The 17,168-nt window shown below is 39.5% G+C and overlaps 1 protein-coding gene across 2 annotated transcripts in view; it reads left to right on the forward strand.

Moving 5' to 3' along the window:
• Positions 1–297: 297 nt before the first annotated feature.
• Positions 298–17,168, forward strand: part of IDE (insulin degrading enzyme) — an 89,148-nt gene continuing 72,277 nt past the window's right edge. The window contains exon 1 of one of the 2 annotated variants that reach the window (XM_074373953.1): positions 298–516. In XM_074373953.1, the coding sequence (XP_074230054.1) occupies positions 419–516 (98 nt within the window). In that variant the 5' untranslated portion in view covers positions 298–418. The remainder of the gene's footprint in view (positions 517–17,168) is intronic. The other variant, XM_074373952.1, reaches the window with a different exon arrangement.

Consider the following 17,168-nt stretch of genomic DNA (forward strand, 5'->3'; position numbering starts at 1 on the left):
GCCTACAGCCGGTGGGGGCGCCTCCGCAAACATGGCCCCCTGCGTCCTCAGGGTGTTCGTGAGTCCCCTACCTCCGGCCTACACAGAGCCAGATACACATCGCCGCCCTCACGCAAGCGCCCGCTGTGTCTTAGCCAGGCCCTTCCCGCCCGGGGAAGCCCGGTGGCTGGGTTCCCGCAGCTCCCCTGCGAGACTCCGTCCCAACCGCTAGCTCCGGCCTTGGCCGCCGTTCGTCCCCGCGTCCCCGTCGTCTCCGTCGTCCCCGCCCTGTCAGGCTCCAGGCAAAACCTGGAGCGGCGGCAGCTCGGCGGCTCCCGGGAGGCGGCGCGGCGCGGCGTACTGAGCATGCGCAGTGAGCAAGGCCGGCTCCGGCGCTAGAAGGAAGCGTTCGCGGTGATCCCGGCGGCCGCGCTGGGGTATGCGGTACCGGCTAGCGTGGCTGCTGCACCCCGTGCTGCCCGGCACCTTTCGCTCGATCCTCGGCGTCCGCCTGCCGACCCTGGAGCGCCTCTGTGGGTAAGCAGAGCGAAGCGCCCGGGCCCTCAGGGCCCGCGGGTCACGATGGTTTGGAGCTCGGGTTGCAAAGTGGTGATTCAGCACTTAAAGCCGCCGCCGCCGCCCCTCACGCCGCCGGTCTCGCCGGCCTGGGGCCCGGGCGGCCGCGCTGAGGCCACCCCGCGGCCCGGAAGGGCGGCTCGCTGGGCGCGAACGAAGGGCCTTGCCCGGAGAGGAGGGCGTCCCTCGGGCGGGTGAGGGCGGGAGGGGGTTGTGACCTCGGATCACCGGCGTGTGTCACAAGCGCGGGGGACACAGGCGCAGACGGAGTCACCCGGGCCCGCTCTCGGAAACCGCGCCGCGCCGCGCCGCGCCACACGGGAGTCTGCCTGTGAGGGGCCGGGAACCCGAGGCTGACTGTCCCTTGCCATGGGGTAAAGGCATCCGAGTCCAGGGAGACCGCTTCTCACCTTCCTCTCAGCCCTTTTTCCTGTGCGGACTGAGTTTCCACTACTGTCTGGAAACGCTAGCGTGGGGAACTGTAAAACTTTGCCTGCCTGCGCCTTAGTGAGTAGCTGAGTGTTGGCTTTTCTGAGGGGGATTTAGGAGCCTGTATCTTGGCAGCTCCTTCGTTTTACCGAGACAACCGAGGCCCAGAGAGACTGTGTGATTTCCCCACAATTGCAGAGAATGTGGCAAAAACCAGGATTAGGACGCAGGGTTTTTTGCCATCCGGTGGCGTGCTCTCTCCGCTTGGCTGCTCTGTGTGTACTAGAAATATTAAGCGTTGTAGCGAACGCTGAATACGCTTTACTGTGAATTAAGAGAAATTGGCAAAGATGGGCAGTATTGTCTTGCCCTACTTAGATATATCATTTGAACCCCTCCTGGTTTAAAAACTACCTAGGATCTACTAAGGGCAGGGCACAGTGATAGTCCCTCTGTGTAAGTAATGTGAGCTGCCTTCAAAGCGGTTGGAGTGCACTGAGATGCTAGCTGAAGAGGTGTTTGAGAGGGTCAGAAGATGGGCTGGACGGACAGTACGTGTTTTAGGAGCATAGTGCGGGGCAGAGATAGAGGCCTGGCCTTTGAAGGAGAGGCAGAAGGTGGAGGAGAGGGGGTGTAATGCAGCCTACGTGTGCAGGTAGTCTGTCTGTGTTGGAGGGGCGGAAACAGTGAGCAGATTAGTTGGAGCCTTAGAGAATTCCCTTGGAGGCATTAGGAGGAACAAGTCCTGTGTTACAAAAGTAGGATAATGCTAGTGCGGGTTTTGGATTTCAGTCGGGCTTTTTCCGTTGAATAGTAGGTAGGGAGCTATTAAAAGAGTTTTTGAGGTGGGAAGAGATCTAATGAAACTTAGAGTATTAGGAATTAAGTTTGGTGGCTGTTTGCAGGATTGTGAGGGAGTGGGGAGACTTGAGGCAGAGAAACCAGTTGAAATTTATAACTGCCTGAACTAGGATGACAGTAGTGGTACTAAGGAGGCCTAACGCAAATAAAGAATCTGTGGAACTTGTCTTCCCTCTTCTATTTCCCACTATGCCACAAAATCCACTACAGCATGCAAAAAGATCCCTGAGTTTAGAGAGGGAAGTGGGGGTGCTTAGCACAGATGGGGTACCTCTCTGGGCCTCCTTCAGGTTAGAACACTTTTTGTTTTTAGTTGTTAATAGGCTGTTTCGCTCCATATTGTCTTCATTGTACAGAATTTATGATTTTAAAGGAAGCATCAATTTTTAAGTTTTATACAACTAGAATTTTTATATGTTCTACTTACAGTTCGATTTTCTCCATGTTTTTTTCTCACTCTTCTTCACTTTCATTGATGAAGTCCAGGGCTTTAGTTGGACAACCAGAGCTTCAAGATAAGGTTGTTCTCAGAGAGGGAAATTCAGGAGGTTCAAAGCATAATATATGAGATCAACCATCTAGAAAGCTCTACACTAAAAATTAGTGGCTGAGGCTATTAAGGAAAATACAGTCCAATTGAAGGGATTGGGGTGTAGTTTTAGGAAGGAACTTAATAACATCTGAAGTTACCACATATTCAGATCGTACAGAAGGTAATCAATCCTACTCAGTATAGTAGGAAGAATGTGTTAACAGAGATGATTAGTAGCTATTTACTGGAAGAGCTGGGATTTAACCCGTGTCTATCTGGTGCCAGAGCCTATCTGTTTTTTTTATATTGCCTCTGCCAGTGTTTGGACATTTATTTCCTGTTCTAATCTCTTGAGAAGGAGGTGGTCTTAAAGCATTTGTGTAAAATCAATTCATTTAAAAAGCAGCCTCATTGTTCTCTGTTTAGCCATACTGGGGAAGAAGGGGCTCTGCAGAATCACCTGAACCTTGGGAGAACCTGGAGGTAATAAGCCCAGTCCCTGGCAACCACTTGAAATGCCTGAGTGTCAGTCATCTCACTTTGCAGGCAGCTCTACTTGCATTTCTCTGTTCTACAGGCTTAAGAAACAGTGACATGCCAGGTAGGACTATTAAGATTCATGCTTTTACACTACTTTTAACTAGAACATTGTCTTTTAACAGTTTGAAAGGACAGGATCCCTTTGAATAACTTTAGCATTAGCCACACACATAAAAAGTTACATTCTGTCTATTTGCCTAAAAGGTTAGGTAGGGTTGGGGACAATCTCACTAGGGAGCAATGTGGGGAGAAGTTCAGTATAGTTCCTTGAGAATTGGTTTCTTTTTCATTTTTCTATTGGTATTTTAAATTTCCTAAACAGGTACCCAGAGGCTCAGCCTACCTTTTAGCCAGGATGATAAGGCTAAAGCCCTCTCCTTCCATAGGGGTAGATCCTCTAAGGAATGTTGGGTTCTGGAGGCTTGGGTTGGGTGTTCCTAAATGGCTTGTCTTTAGTCGGCCCTCACTTTTCTCTATCTGTTTGTTCAGCCTTACTTGAAGGTCTGTTCTGTAGTGATCACTCACTGTGCTCAGTCAGTGATAAATTCTGTCTTCAAGGAGCTTTCAGTCAGGTGGTCAGTAGTTCCACTCCTTCACCTCTGACCTTTCACTAAACATCTCCACTTTAGGGTTCTGTTGCTTTTTTCAGTATTTTGAAAAACAACTCAGTATTACTATCGCAGTACCCTTCTTTCAAAATGGTACTTATAAAATTCTTGTAAAGTTAAAAACTGTAAAAGCTTATATTCCTCCCAAAGTACTGTATAGTTTCTCTTTGCCTATTAAAAGTGTGTAACTTAAAAAGGGGGGGAGGGGACCTTACAAGCTGTTCCCTGAGGGGAAATTATTACAGTGCTTGACATTTATCCCATGAATCCATGAATGAATGGTTTTTCTTTGTTGATTTTCCTAGTTTTGCATATGTTGGTGTTACCATTTTCTCAGTTTAGCTTGAAAATTGGAGTAATCTTTGAATCTGTCTTGTCCCTTCACTGCCTATTCCCAAGACCTAACTCCAAGACCTAACTCCCTTAAATCTTTCATCCTAAAATTTCTTGGAGTAAAGTTGATCATCTATCACAATCTTAGTTCAGGCCATAATAATCTTCCCTGATGTCTCACATCTACAAGTTTTATAACTGGCTTTTCTAGCCTCCTGTTTCCTTATTAGTGATCCTTATCAAATTAATCCTACAAATATGCCAATTTTCCCATGCCATTGTCTTGCTTAGACATCACCAGTGATTCTGCATTATTTCAAGATCAAGTCCAAACTTCTTGACCCAGCGTTTAAGCATCTTGTAAGCTGGCCTTAGCCGAACTTTTCAACCCAACTTTCCTCTTCTTCAGTCAGACTCACTAATTTACTCTGTTGTGCATGATGTGTTCATTCTCAGTTCTAGAATACCCTTCCCTCTTTTCTTTATATGATTAAATCCATCCTTCTTTTTAGACCTTATATAGGTTGTACACTTACCTTTCTGTCTTGTAAACTTAATCATTTAAAGAGATTTTGAAACATCCATTTGACACTTAATTTTTTTTACTTTTTTAATTATCTAATATTATACATGCCAGAGTATATAGAAGGAAGAAGAAAAGCAAAATGAACACCTTTGTACCCATCATCTAGTTGAGGAAATTTCCATTAACTTTGAAGTCCTCTGTACTCACCTTCCCAGTTGGAACCTTCTTTCTCCCCTGGAGAGATGATATTGTCCTATATTTGGATAATAATTCCCTTGATTTTCTTCATAGCTTAATCAGTCTTAATGTATTTCTAAACAGTATATTGTGCTTTTGATTTTTGTGGAAAATTTTCTCTGTTTTTTTATTTAAAGTTGTTTTTGAGATTCATTCACATAGATATATGCATTCCTTGTTGAATGGCAGTCTTATGTGAATATGCCACTGATTATTTTTCTATTCTGTTGTTAATGAAGATTTGGGTTATTTTATTTTATTTTTCCTATCACAAATAATCCATGTGGTTGTCTTGCCCTAGTACCCAGTCTTTGGACATCTTCTCTACCTACACTCGTGAGGATTTTCATCCAATCACATATATGTGCTTTTTCCAATATGTATCCACTAAGCACATGTGCTTATTTAAATGTAAATTAAGGGGGGAAGAGTATAGCTCAGTGGTAGAGCATATGCTTAGCATGCATGACGTTCTTGTACCTCCCCAGTACAATCTCCAGTACCTCCATTAAATAAATAAATAAACCTTATTCCACCTCCCCAACATTTTTTAAAAATGTAAATTAACTAAAGTTTAAAATTCAGTTCCTTAGTCACCCTAGCCACATTTCAAGTCTTATGTGGCTTGTAGCTGCCATATGGGGCAGTGCAAATATAGAACATATCCATCATCACAGAAGTTTTATGGAACTGGCCTGATCTTTATTTGACAATTCCCAAATGTATATCTCTAACCAGAACCTCTCCCCTGAATTTTGTATTTAGGTAATAAACTTCCTACTTAACATTTTCCTTTGGATGTCTAATATACATCTTAAGCTTACCATGTCCAAAACCTATCTCCAAATCTTGTATCTCACAACTGCTCCTGCCAGTCGTCTCCCTTATCTCAGTTAATGACATCTCTTCTTCAACTTGTTTAGGCTAACACCTTGGAATCATCCTTAGCTCCTTTTTCTTGTATTCCTCATCCAGTCAGCATATACATCCAGATTCAGACCCTTTTCACTGCCACCACCCTGGTTCTAACCACACCCTTTTACCCAGATGACTATAATAACCTCTTTTTTTCTTTTTTAAACAGGCTTCATTCACTTTATTTTTCACATATAAAACTATGTGGTGGCCACAGCTGGAGCCTGAGTCCTCTGCACGGAAACTCTGGTGTGGGTCTTTATGAGGTGGTCAGTGACTTCCTGATAGGGAGACTTGATGAACAACTTCTCTTTCCAGAGATTGGGGGTGAGATAGCTGTAGAGACTTGGAGATGACATCAAAGGTGGTCTTGCTGAAGTTGCCCAGGGTGGCAGTGCAGCCTCTCTGGCATCTGGCTGGTCTCTCACTACCTCTCTGATCTTGTTTCCAAAATAATCACTTTCACTCCATCCAGTCTTACTGGTCTCCTTGCTTGATTCACTCTTGCTCAGATTATTTGCACTGTTTTCCCTTAGCTCAGAATGCTTTTCTACCAGTGAGATCAGTTAGGGCTTCACAGAGAACCTAGTATTGGAGTAAGTGTCTTTGAAGGAAATGGAAGATTTGGATGAACAGAAAAGGGGAAGAGAAAGAATATTTTAGACAGAAGGAATGGTATTAGTAAAGGCTTAGAAGTAGGACAATTCACAATGTAATCAAGGGACAGTAAGATTTTGTCCTAAAGGAAGTAGAGAGCCTCAGATACCTTTTGAGTACTAGAGTGACATGTGAAAGCTGTGGTTTTTGACAATCTGGCTGGTTTTTGGAAGCACAGTTGAAATGCAGGCAGAGATTAACAAAAAGATAGAGAAGTAGTGCAAATAACAAGGGAAGGAGAGTGTCTGCAGAAGTTAGGTGTGAAAGGAGATTCAGCAGCTTTGACTGGGTATGGGGGGAGATGGAGGCATCAAAGAGGCCTAAGAACTTGGGCCTGAGTGACTTTGAAATTAGCTAGGAGGAACCACCAGGGTAGGGAAGTCTCTTGTGAGGACATTCGGCTGCACACAGTGGGAGGAAGTCCAGCCAGGTGAGGTGTCATTGCTGCCTGGTGGGTGGCTGGTGTTCTAAGGGCATACCAAGAGAACAGGTTGGTCAGGTGCAGCAGTGGAGCACAGTGGTGCATCTTGTTGGCACTTCAAGAGCTGGCTGTATTGGGAAGTTAGATGACTCGAGGCCCCTCAGGGCAGCAGACAAGACTGAGCTGTCTGTAAACACCCAGAAAGAGAACCAGCGTGATGATCCAGTTTGTAGATTGGTAGCTCAGGGGAAGAGTTCAATGGAAAGATCATGATGATCCTTTGCCCAGTGTTACAGGCTGCTATATTTTAGGACATGTAGAATTATACTGGGGCCAGGAGCTCTGAAGGAGCAAGGGTCCCTTATAATGGTATCTCTGGTACCCAGAACAGTGCCTGGCACATAGTAGGAGTTCAGTATTTGTTAGATGAATTTGTCAGGGACATAGGCTCCTGGAAGTAGGAAGCTCTAATCATAAACACTATTCAATTTTTGCTCACAGTTTGCCATTTCCATACTCTAAATGTCAACATAGCCAGTAACTAGCATTTGTGTGTATGTTTCTTATTATAAAGAAATTAGAGGTTGGAGTGTATTTCTAAGACTTCTTGCAGTTCTGAGTTATTCATAGGAACTAAGTTGGTTTGAAAAAGGGTAGGACATAAGGGACAGGGCAGTGTGGTGGGAGAGAGCTCTACATACAAAGCCTCAATTCAATTGGATTCTGGTCTTGGTTTGCCATTAGCTTGGCTGTGTGGTTGTGGGTGCTGGACCAGTTCATCTTTAAAGTTCCAGCTACCTCCACGAATCTGAGACATTATGTTTATAAAAACTCTGATCTGTTAGAACCTCAAAAGGAATTTTGCCTTGCTCTCTAGCTGTACTGTGGCTCTCAGAATAGGCAGTTTCTCGTAATCAATTGGAATTATGATGCTAGTGCAATTGAGTTGCTGGCAGTAGAGTTATATAATTGTTTTATGAAGTGATATATAATAATAATCCTTAGACAGCTCATCTGATGCATATCAGTATTTATAATCAGTTGCTACTCTTAGCAGTTTTAATTTTTAAAATAGCTCTAGTTTCCTTGTACTGTAACATGAGAGCCTCAATCAGGATGAGTTTATGAGGAAGATAATGCTGCTTATTATGGAGCTTTTTGTCACAAAGAATCACAGTTCTCTTGCAGTAGTAACTGGATAAAAAATATCCAACAATTCAGTGACTTGCATAATGGGCCCCATTAACTCATTTGTCTTTGTTTTTGTTTTCTTCTATGTACAAAATAAAATGGTTTGTGGGGCAAACCTAATGCATAATTGACTTTCTTAAGGACTGAGATTCTGAATTAGGCACTGGTGATTTTTCTTTTTTGAAGAACACATGGCATATTACATATATGCTAAAAATCAAAATCCTGCGCTTTAAGGGAAAACTTAAATGAATCAATTTAACATACAGTAATACAGGCAGTTTTAAGAGTTAAATAGTGCCTAATAAAAAAATGGGCAGAGGATCTGAATAGATATTTTTTGAAAGAAGACATACAGATGGCCAATAGGCACATGAAAAGATGCTCAGCATCACTAATCGTCAGGGAAATGCAAATCAAAACCAGAATGAGATATCACCTCACACCTGTCAGGATGGCTATCATCAAAAAGACAACAAATAACAAGTGTTAGTGAGGATGTAGAGAAAAGGGAACCTTTGTGCACTGTTGGTGGGAATGTAAATTGGTGCAGCCGTTGTGGAAGACAGTATGGAGATTCCTCAAAAAATTAAAAATAGAACTACCATATGATCTAGCAATTCCACTCTTGGGTATTTCTCTGAAGAAAATGGTAACACTAATTCAAAAAGATATATGCAGTCCTATATGTTTACTGCAGCATTATTTATAACAGCCAAGATGTAGAAGTAACCTAAGTGCCCATCAATAGATGAATGGATAAAGATGATTTGGGGTGTGTGTGTGTATGTATATTCCACACAACGGAATATTACTCATCCATAGAAGGAATGAAGTCCTTTGTTTTTAATTGAACTTAAGAGATTTGCTTTTATGGAGCAAGCGCATTTGAAATTTTGCTTTTCAAACAAGAAAAATGGAAACAAACATCAGCTCTATTTTTTTCCTTCTGTCTTCAGTTGGTGAAAGTTTCCACCTCCCGTTCTTCCCTGGGAGTACTCGGTGGTTCTTGTGTGCTCTTCTGATAGCTAATACAAGTCACCATGTACAGATCATTAGTCACTATCTGAAGGGCTAGGTATTGGGTGCCATTTAATCTAGGGTAAAATATTCTTGAGCTCAGAGTCTGTTCCAGGAAGATATCAGTGAAGTGGACTCCTGGTTCTGAGTTTGTACTCCGAACTTCCATCCCATGACAAAATGTCTCATTCTCCATATAATTCTATTCCCTTGGGAGCCAGTGTGATGTAGTGAAAAAGTCACTCTGTCTAGTAGTCAGAAGACCTGAGTTTAGCCCTCTTTGGCATGGGTTGGCTTTGTTATCTTGAATGGGTTCCCTTGCAACGGCCTCTTTTTACTAGGCATTGGACTATTAAGTAGCTTCAAAATCCCTGTTTGAATAAGTTTTGATTTCTAAACAGCATTGGCTTCTGCTGATAATGTGGTTCCTTTTCTTTATTTGTGCTAAAATGTTGCTACCTCATTACTTTGTGTAGTTTTTATTTTAGGGAGTTATTCTGGCCAGCTATAAAAGCATGTGGTTGTGAATCAGTAGGCTGGGATGTGTTTTGCAGTTTATATTTTTTAAATGTGTATCAGCACTTAAAAATCCCAAGAGTTTAGTCCCTTTAGGGAAAGTCGCGAGATCTGTGATGCTGGGCCCCCATTCCTTCCTGGCAGCGACTGGCCTGAGCTAAGATTTACTTTCTACTTTCCTTTCATATGGGACATATATTCCTTCTTACTACAATTTGCTCATTTACATTACCTTTTTGGCCTTGTACACATTTAAATTTGTGAGCCTTGCTAAAAAGTGATGGGAGAAAACCAGTCTTACTAGTTTTTAGTCATACTGGAGGTTTTGGGTAATAGTTAAAATGAAACAAAATATGCATATAAATTGCTGTGAAGTTACAGAAATGATTGTGTAATCAGGACTACTCCCTGCCTTGTTTATGGTTTATAAAGAATTAACACATCATGTTATTTGATCCCTATGGCAACTGTATGTGGTGGAATAAATGAAAAATCCCACCGCTCCTAAGAAGTTCATTTCAATTGGCAGCTCTGCTGCTTCTAAATTTACCTTATAGTCTAGACCCTAGGCAAGGCTGAAGGAGTTGAGAGTGTGTGAGTGTAGAAGTGTTAAGCTTGCTTCTAGGAAAATAGGTAGAGCTGTCAGCCTGGGCTAGGTGGGCACACATAAAAGGAATAGCAAGTCATTTCTCCCAATCTTTTGAGGTGTCTTCAGAGATGCCCAACAAGAGACAGCAGGAAAGGAGAACTAATTAGTGTACAGTATATCAAGAAGATGCTGAGTTTAATGCAACAGGGGAGGGAAGACAGAGAGAAACAGGATGACTCCATTAGGATCTCTGGTAGATCAGGTCACATACCTAAGGCAGATGCGAACACTGACTCTGGGAAGATAGCATTCCTAGAAGCTGAGTAGACAATACTATCTGTTCAGTTGGATACATGGTTAAAACAATAGCCTTTTTTTTTTTTTAAGGTAAAATGGTTATTTGTTTGTATTTAAACTTATAAATCAATAAGCCAAACTGATACTAATTCTATCATGACTCAGCAAAATACAAAATATCTTTCTACAGATATTAGAGTAATGAACAAATTAGGGGTTATAGTAATAATTATAAGTGTTATATATATATATTTATATTTATAATAACTTTATTGATTCCATACAATTCACTCATGTAAAGTATACCATTAAGTGGTTTTTAGTGTATTCACAGAGTTGTACAGCCATCACCACAATCAGTTTTAAACATCTTCATCCTCTCAAAAAGAAATTCCATACCCTTTAACATTGACTTCCTATTTCCCTCTTCCTCTAGCCTCTGGCAACCATTAATTTATTTTCTGTCTCTATGGATTTGCCTATTCTGGATATTAATCATATAATATTGGTCTTTTGTGTTTGGCTTTTTTCACTTAGCATAATGTCTTCAAAGTTTATCCATGTTGGAGCATGTGTCACTGCTTCATTCCTTTTTATTGCTGAATAATATTTCATTATATGAATATGATGTATTTTATTTATCCGTTCATCAGTTGATGGGCATTTAGGTTATTTCCTGGTCTTGGGATATTATGAATAATACAGCTATGAACATTTATGTACAAGTTCCATATGGCTATATGTTCTCATTTCTCTTGGTATATACCTAGGAATGTAAATGCTATGTTGTGTGGAAACTCTGTTTAACTTTTTGAGGAACTACTAGTCTATTTTATAAGGTAGCTGCATCATTTTATATTCCTACCAGCAGTATATGAGAGTTCCAATTTCTTTACATCCTTGCTAACACCTGTTATTATATGTGTTTTTCGTGATAGCCATCTTGTGTGTGTGAGGTGATATTTCATTGCAGTTTTGATTTGCATTTCCCTGATGATTAATGATGTTAAGTATCTTTTCATATGCTTATTATCCATTTGTATATCTTCTCTGGAGGAAAGTTGGTTCAGATCCTTTGCCCATTTTTTTCAACTGGGTTGTCTATTTATTGAGTTGTAAGTGTTCCTTATATATTCTAAATATAAGTTACTTATCAGATGTATGATTTGCAAGTATTTTCTCCCATTCTGTAGGTTATATTTTTATTTTCTTGATTGTGTGTTTTGAAACAAAGTTTTAAATTTTGGTCATGTTTAATTTATCATTTTTTAAATTGCTTATGCTTTTGGTGTCATATGTAAGAAACCACTGCCTAGTCCAAGGTCATAAAGATTTACCCTTATGTTTCCTTTTAAGAGTTTTATTGTTTTAGCTCTTACCTTATGTTTAGGTCTTTGATATGTTTTGAGTTAATTTTTGTGTATGGTGTAAGGTAGGAGTACAGCTTCATGTTTTTGCATGTGGATATCTAGTTGAGAAGCATCATTTGTTGAAAAGATTTTCTTTCCCCATTGAAATGTTTGGTATCCTTGTCAGAAATCAGTTAATTGTAAAGGTGAGGATTTTACTCTGAACTTTCAATCTATTGCATTAATATGTAAGCCTGTCCTTATCCAGACCACACTATTTTGATTACAATAGTTTTATAGTAAGTTTTGAAATCAGGAAGTGTGCATCCTCTAACTTTGTTCTTACTTTTCAAGATTGTTTTCAGTGTCCTGCATCTCTTACATTTTCGTACAGATTTTAGGATGGACTTGTCAATTTCTGCAGAGAAGCAACCAGATGGGATTTTGATCTATTTGAGGAGTATTGCTATTTTAAAGATGTTAAATCTTCTAATCCATGAATATGGAGTTCTTTCCATTTGTTTGATCTTCTTTAATTACTTAGAACAACATTTTGCAGTTTTCACTGTATAAGTTTTACATTTCCTTGTTAAATTTATTTCTGTTTTACTTTTTGATGCTATTGTAAATGGAATTGTTTTCTTATTTCAATTTTAGTTTATTCTTTGCTGTTGTAGGAAGTACAGTTGATTTTTTTTTTTTACTATATATACAAGATTATGTCTTCTGTGAAAAGAGCTAGTTTTATTTCTACCCTTCAAATTTGGATGTCTTTATTTCAATTTCTTGCCTAATTGGTCTGGCTAGAACCTCCAGTACAGTGCTGAATAGAAATGGAATGGGTGGACATCCTTGTATTGTTCTTGATCTTAAGGTGAAAGCATTCAGTCTTTCACCATTAATTATGTTGCCAGCTTTGGCTTTTTCATAGATATCCTGTATCAGGTTGAAGAAGTTCCCTTCTATTCCTAATTTGTTGACTTTTTTTTTTTAATCATGAAGAGGTATGAAGAGATGTATTTTTAAAAGTCTCATGCTGAAAAATTGCAACTATAGTAAAAAGAGTATTTTCCTGAAACGTTTGACAGTAAGCTGCCAATTTGATGCCCTGTCACCTCCTAATTCTTTAGTGTGATTTCCTATTAACAGGACATTCTGTATAGCCATAATATAGTCATTAAAATCAGAAAATTAACATTGATACATTACTACCATTTAAACTTCAGATTCCATTTGAATGTTACCAGTTTTCCAATTATATCCTTAACTGATTTACTTCAGAATTAGTTTTGTCTTTTTTTGTTGTATTTTTTTAATGGAGGTATTGAAGATTGAACCCAGGATCTCGTGCATGCTAAACATGTGCTCTGCCACTGAGCTATCCCCTCCCCCTGTTTATATCAGTATGGGCTTTTGATGTCTTATTTTATTTAAAGGGTTTTAATACATTACTGTCATTATTTAATCTGAAGTTCAAATTGTCCCATATATGGGCAATGGGAGCCTTTTCAGCCTTTTCAGCCTTTTCCGATATCCATTTAACATCCAGTACTTATTTTTTGACGTAACAAGATATTCCAGGCTCATCTTGCAATTTCCCAGCCGCAGTCCTGGAATCAACCATTTCCCAAGGAACCCTGGTTCCTTTTAGTGGAGAATAAAATTTAGAAGCCAGGTTCCAGGTGCTAAGAGTACTCGTTGCTGTTTGGGGAGAAAGAGGAGGATAACTGCTTCCAGGCACTCTTAGTATCAGAGCTAGAAATACATGTATATAAATAAATAGGTATTTGATATAGATATAGATAGATATTCTGTACACACACATACATATTAGCATCTACATTTACTTCCTATTTGTTTATATATATTGAAAACCATGAGTCACAAGGATAACCTCCAATTCCAATAAACTACAAGGTTCATTTTAGCTTTTTTCCTTTCCATGTTTGTAGTTCTTTGCCCTGATAGTGAGGACTCTGATTCTTGTTATCCTTTTTTTCTTTTTCTGCTCTACGGTTTTTATTTTTATTTTTCCTTAATCCGTGCCTGTCTTTGCTTTTTTTTTTTTTTAACTTTTTTTTAATTGAGTTATAGTCATTTTACAACGTGTCAAATTCCAGTGTAGAGCACAATTTTTCAATTATACATGAACATATATATATAGTCACATTTTTTTTTCTGTGAGCTACCATAAGATCTTGTATGTATTTCCCTGTGCTATACAGTATAATCTTGTTTATCTGTTCTACATTTTGAAACCCTAGTCTGTCCCTTCCCACCCCCTGCCTCTTTGGCAACCACAAGTTTGTATTCTATGTCTATGAGTCTGTTTCTGTTTTGTATTTATGTTTTTTTTATATTCCATCATTATCCTTAATAAATATTTAATTATTCATCCGTCTAAATGTAACCAGTATATTATCACTGCTGCCACCTCCTTCCCTTTCAGGTGCTTCCTGGGCACTGTCACCCCATGTTGGGCTGTCCTAGGAGTGGTTGCCTTTTTTATTCTGTTAGTGCTTTGACACCCCATTCAAGGCTGTTTCCTCAAAAGTATGCGTGCCTTCTTCTTCTTCTTCTCCTTCTCCTCCTCCTTCTTCTGCACCAAACTACATTTCCACCAACAGTGTAGGAAGATTCCCTTTTTTCTCACACCCTCTTCAGCATTTATCATTTGTGGACTTTTTAATGATGGCTATTCTGACAGGTGTGAGGTGATAACTCACTGTAATTTTGATTTGTGTTTCTCTGTTAATTAGTGATACTGAGCATTTTTCATGGGCCTATTGGCCATTTGTATGTCTTCATTGGAGAATTGTTTGTTTAGGCCTTCTGCCCATTTTTTGATTGAGTTGTTTGTTTTTTGTTAATAAGTTGTATGAGCTGTTTATATATTCTGGAAATTAAGCCTTTGTCAGTCACGTCATTTGCAAATATTTTCTCCCATTCTGTAATCTGTCGTTTTGCTTATGATTTCCTTTGCTGTGCAAAAGCTTGTCATTTTAATAAGGTCACATTTGTTCATTTTTGCTTTTATTTCTATTGCCTTGGTAGACTGCTCTAGGAGAACATTGCTACAATTTATATCAGATAATGTTTTGCCTGTGTTCTCTTCTAGAAGGTTTATGGTGTCTTGAAAGACAACTCTATCTTACCTTGACTTTTTCCTAGGGGTTTTCTAGGGTAGCTGTCAAACAGGTGCTGTTTGAGTAGGGAGTCTTAAGTATAGAGTGGGTTGTTGGACTTAAGTTTGTAACCGTTTATATGGGAAAAGTATGTAAGTACATTTTCTAGAAGGAAATACATTAAAAATGTTTATCTTTTAATGATGCAATCAAGGTAATTTGTATTTTCTTATACTTAATAAAAACCAACTGCAATCAGCATAAATAGCTTTGTTTCTTTATTATATAAGTAATTATAAAAATAAAAGAAAAATAAAATAAAGCAACACAAAGTGGGTTCACTCTTTTACCTAATAGTCTTAAATATTTAAACATTGCTTTTATGGATTGGTCATAGTATTGTGGAAGAGTCCATTCTGATACATGAAGATGTATATCATTATCTTTTGGCTTACATTGCTGTTAGGATTCTGGAGCCACAATGCCTGGACTCTACCGCTTACGTGTGTGTAATCTGGTACTCATTACTGCCCTCTTCAAGCCTTTTTCCTCATCAGCAAAATGGGGACAATAATAGTATCCACCTCATAGGTTTATGGTAAGAATGAAATGAGGAAAGGCATGTAATGTGTATGTCTCCATCATATAGCTGTGTTCAATAATGTACACTAATAACAATAACAATGCCACCATTGCTATGAAGAGGAGAAGAAAGTGTTGTATATTTATTTATTTTATTTTTGGATGCAACAACAGGGTTATAATTTCAAAGTTGTAGGCAGCCACCTAGATGGGGCTTGAGGGGTAAGTTTGCTTAAGTCTGTATCTAAATAAATAGAATAGCATCTGTGGTTTAAAAATAAAAGGTCAGCATCTAGGCTGTTACTTCCTAAACTGCCTACAGTTCTTATCCTATTTGTAAAAGAAACAAAGTGAATCCTAAAATTGACAGCGGCATTGGGCCAAACCACATTAGGTCAGCAACTGAATGAGGAGGTAGGTTCCAGGATTAGGCTGTGGGTTCTGTTTGTTGTCTGCTTAAAGCTTTCCCCTTACATCACAAATAATTTTAAAAATTTGTTTGGAAATTGTACCAGTTGTGAGCCAACAAACTGGTTTCTGAAGGGAACCAAGTTGTCAGCAACAACAGTGAATGGAAATGGAACTCAGATTTTTTCTTTATTATTAGCTCTGTTGTGCTGTAGCTGATGCAAGTTAACAACAACAACAAGAAGTTCACCTCGGGCTTATAAATTTAGTAAGCAGAGACTAGTACATTCAAGTCCATTAAGTTTTATCTTTTCAGAGATTCTTTCTGTGCTGTTACGAAAAGTACAAAGATTAAAGACCACCTAATAGTCTGCTGTCCATAGATAACCATACTGAACGCTTCTGTGAGTATCCTAGGGATTTAGTCTTTGTACATAAGATAAACTTGTTAACTTGGTGGAGTGATTAAGAGCATGGTGCTTTGGTGCCTAAAGAATTGGTTTTGAATCTTAGTCCTTTTATTTAATGCCTGTGTCGCCATAGCCAAATAACTATGCAATTTAACTTCCCCATCCAGGAAAAATGAGAATAATGGAATCTACCTAAGGGCTTCATTGAGGTAGGATCCCTATAAAGAGTTTCTGAGTACTGACTGAGCGTTCAGTAAGAGTCTGTCCCGTATCCTGGCTGTGCTCCTTTCTGAGGCAGGTCCCTTCACTTGTGTACTAGGTTGTTTACTCAAGGACAAGATTTCTGCAAACCTCTCTCTTTCTTCATTATTAGGTCCCCCCTTTCTTCATTTATGCCTTTTCTGGCTTAGATTTTTAAAAATAAATAGGTGAGGGGTTTAATACATACACAGCTTTTCTGTGTTTTGTTGAGGCTATCTCCTGGTTTTATTTTAAGTGGATTAAATTGGTTGTAGTTATCCATTATTTTTGGATGATAAAGTCAGAACTATAAACTAGATGTTTCATCCTTAGCACTGTTGACCAGAGCTGGATAATTTGGGCCAGATAATTCTTTGTCATGAAGGCTGTCCTGTGCATTGTAGGATGCTTAGCAGCATCCCTGGCCTCTTCTCACTGGTTGCCAGTTGCACCCTTCAGTTGTGACAATTTAGTTGTGACATACTGTCACATATCTCCTTGGGAAGCAAGTGGTTCTGTTGAGAACCATTGACTATAAACGGTGGCTTGCCTGTAGTAATTATAAAGTGGTAATCGCTTACCTGTCTTTCTGATAGTCTTATGAAGTACCATCCTATTACCAGCCATTCCCGGAGATGATATACAACTGGAATTTGCATGAGTATGTGTTAAGAATGCCAGTAATAACATGGTGCCTGTTGAGGTGGTCTGTTTACTTCTCACCACCCTAGAAACATAATAATATTGATGATTATAAGGTTACCATTTGTGGGTGCCTACTATGTTCTAGACACTGCCTTGGTGAAGTTTATCTCTACCTATTTTAC

This window comes from Camelus bactrianus, chromosome 11, assembly GCF_048773025.1.
Source record: "Camelus bactrianus isolate YW-2024 breed Bactrian camel chromosome 11, ASM4877302v1, whole genome shotgun sequence".
Classification (NCBI taxonomy): Eukaryota; Metazoa; Chordata; class Mammalia; order Artiodactyla; family Camelidae; genus Camelus; species Camelus bactrianus.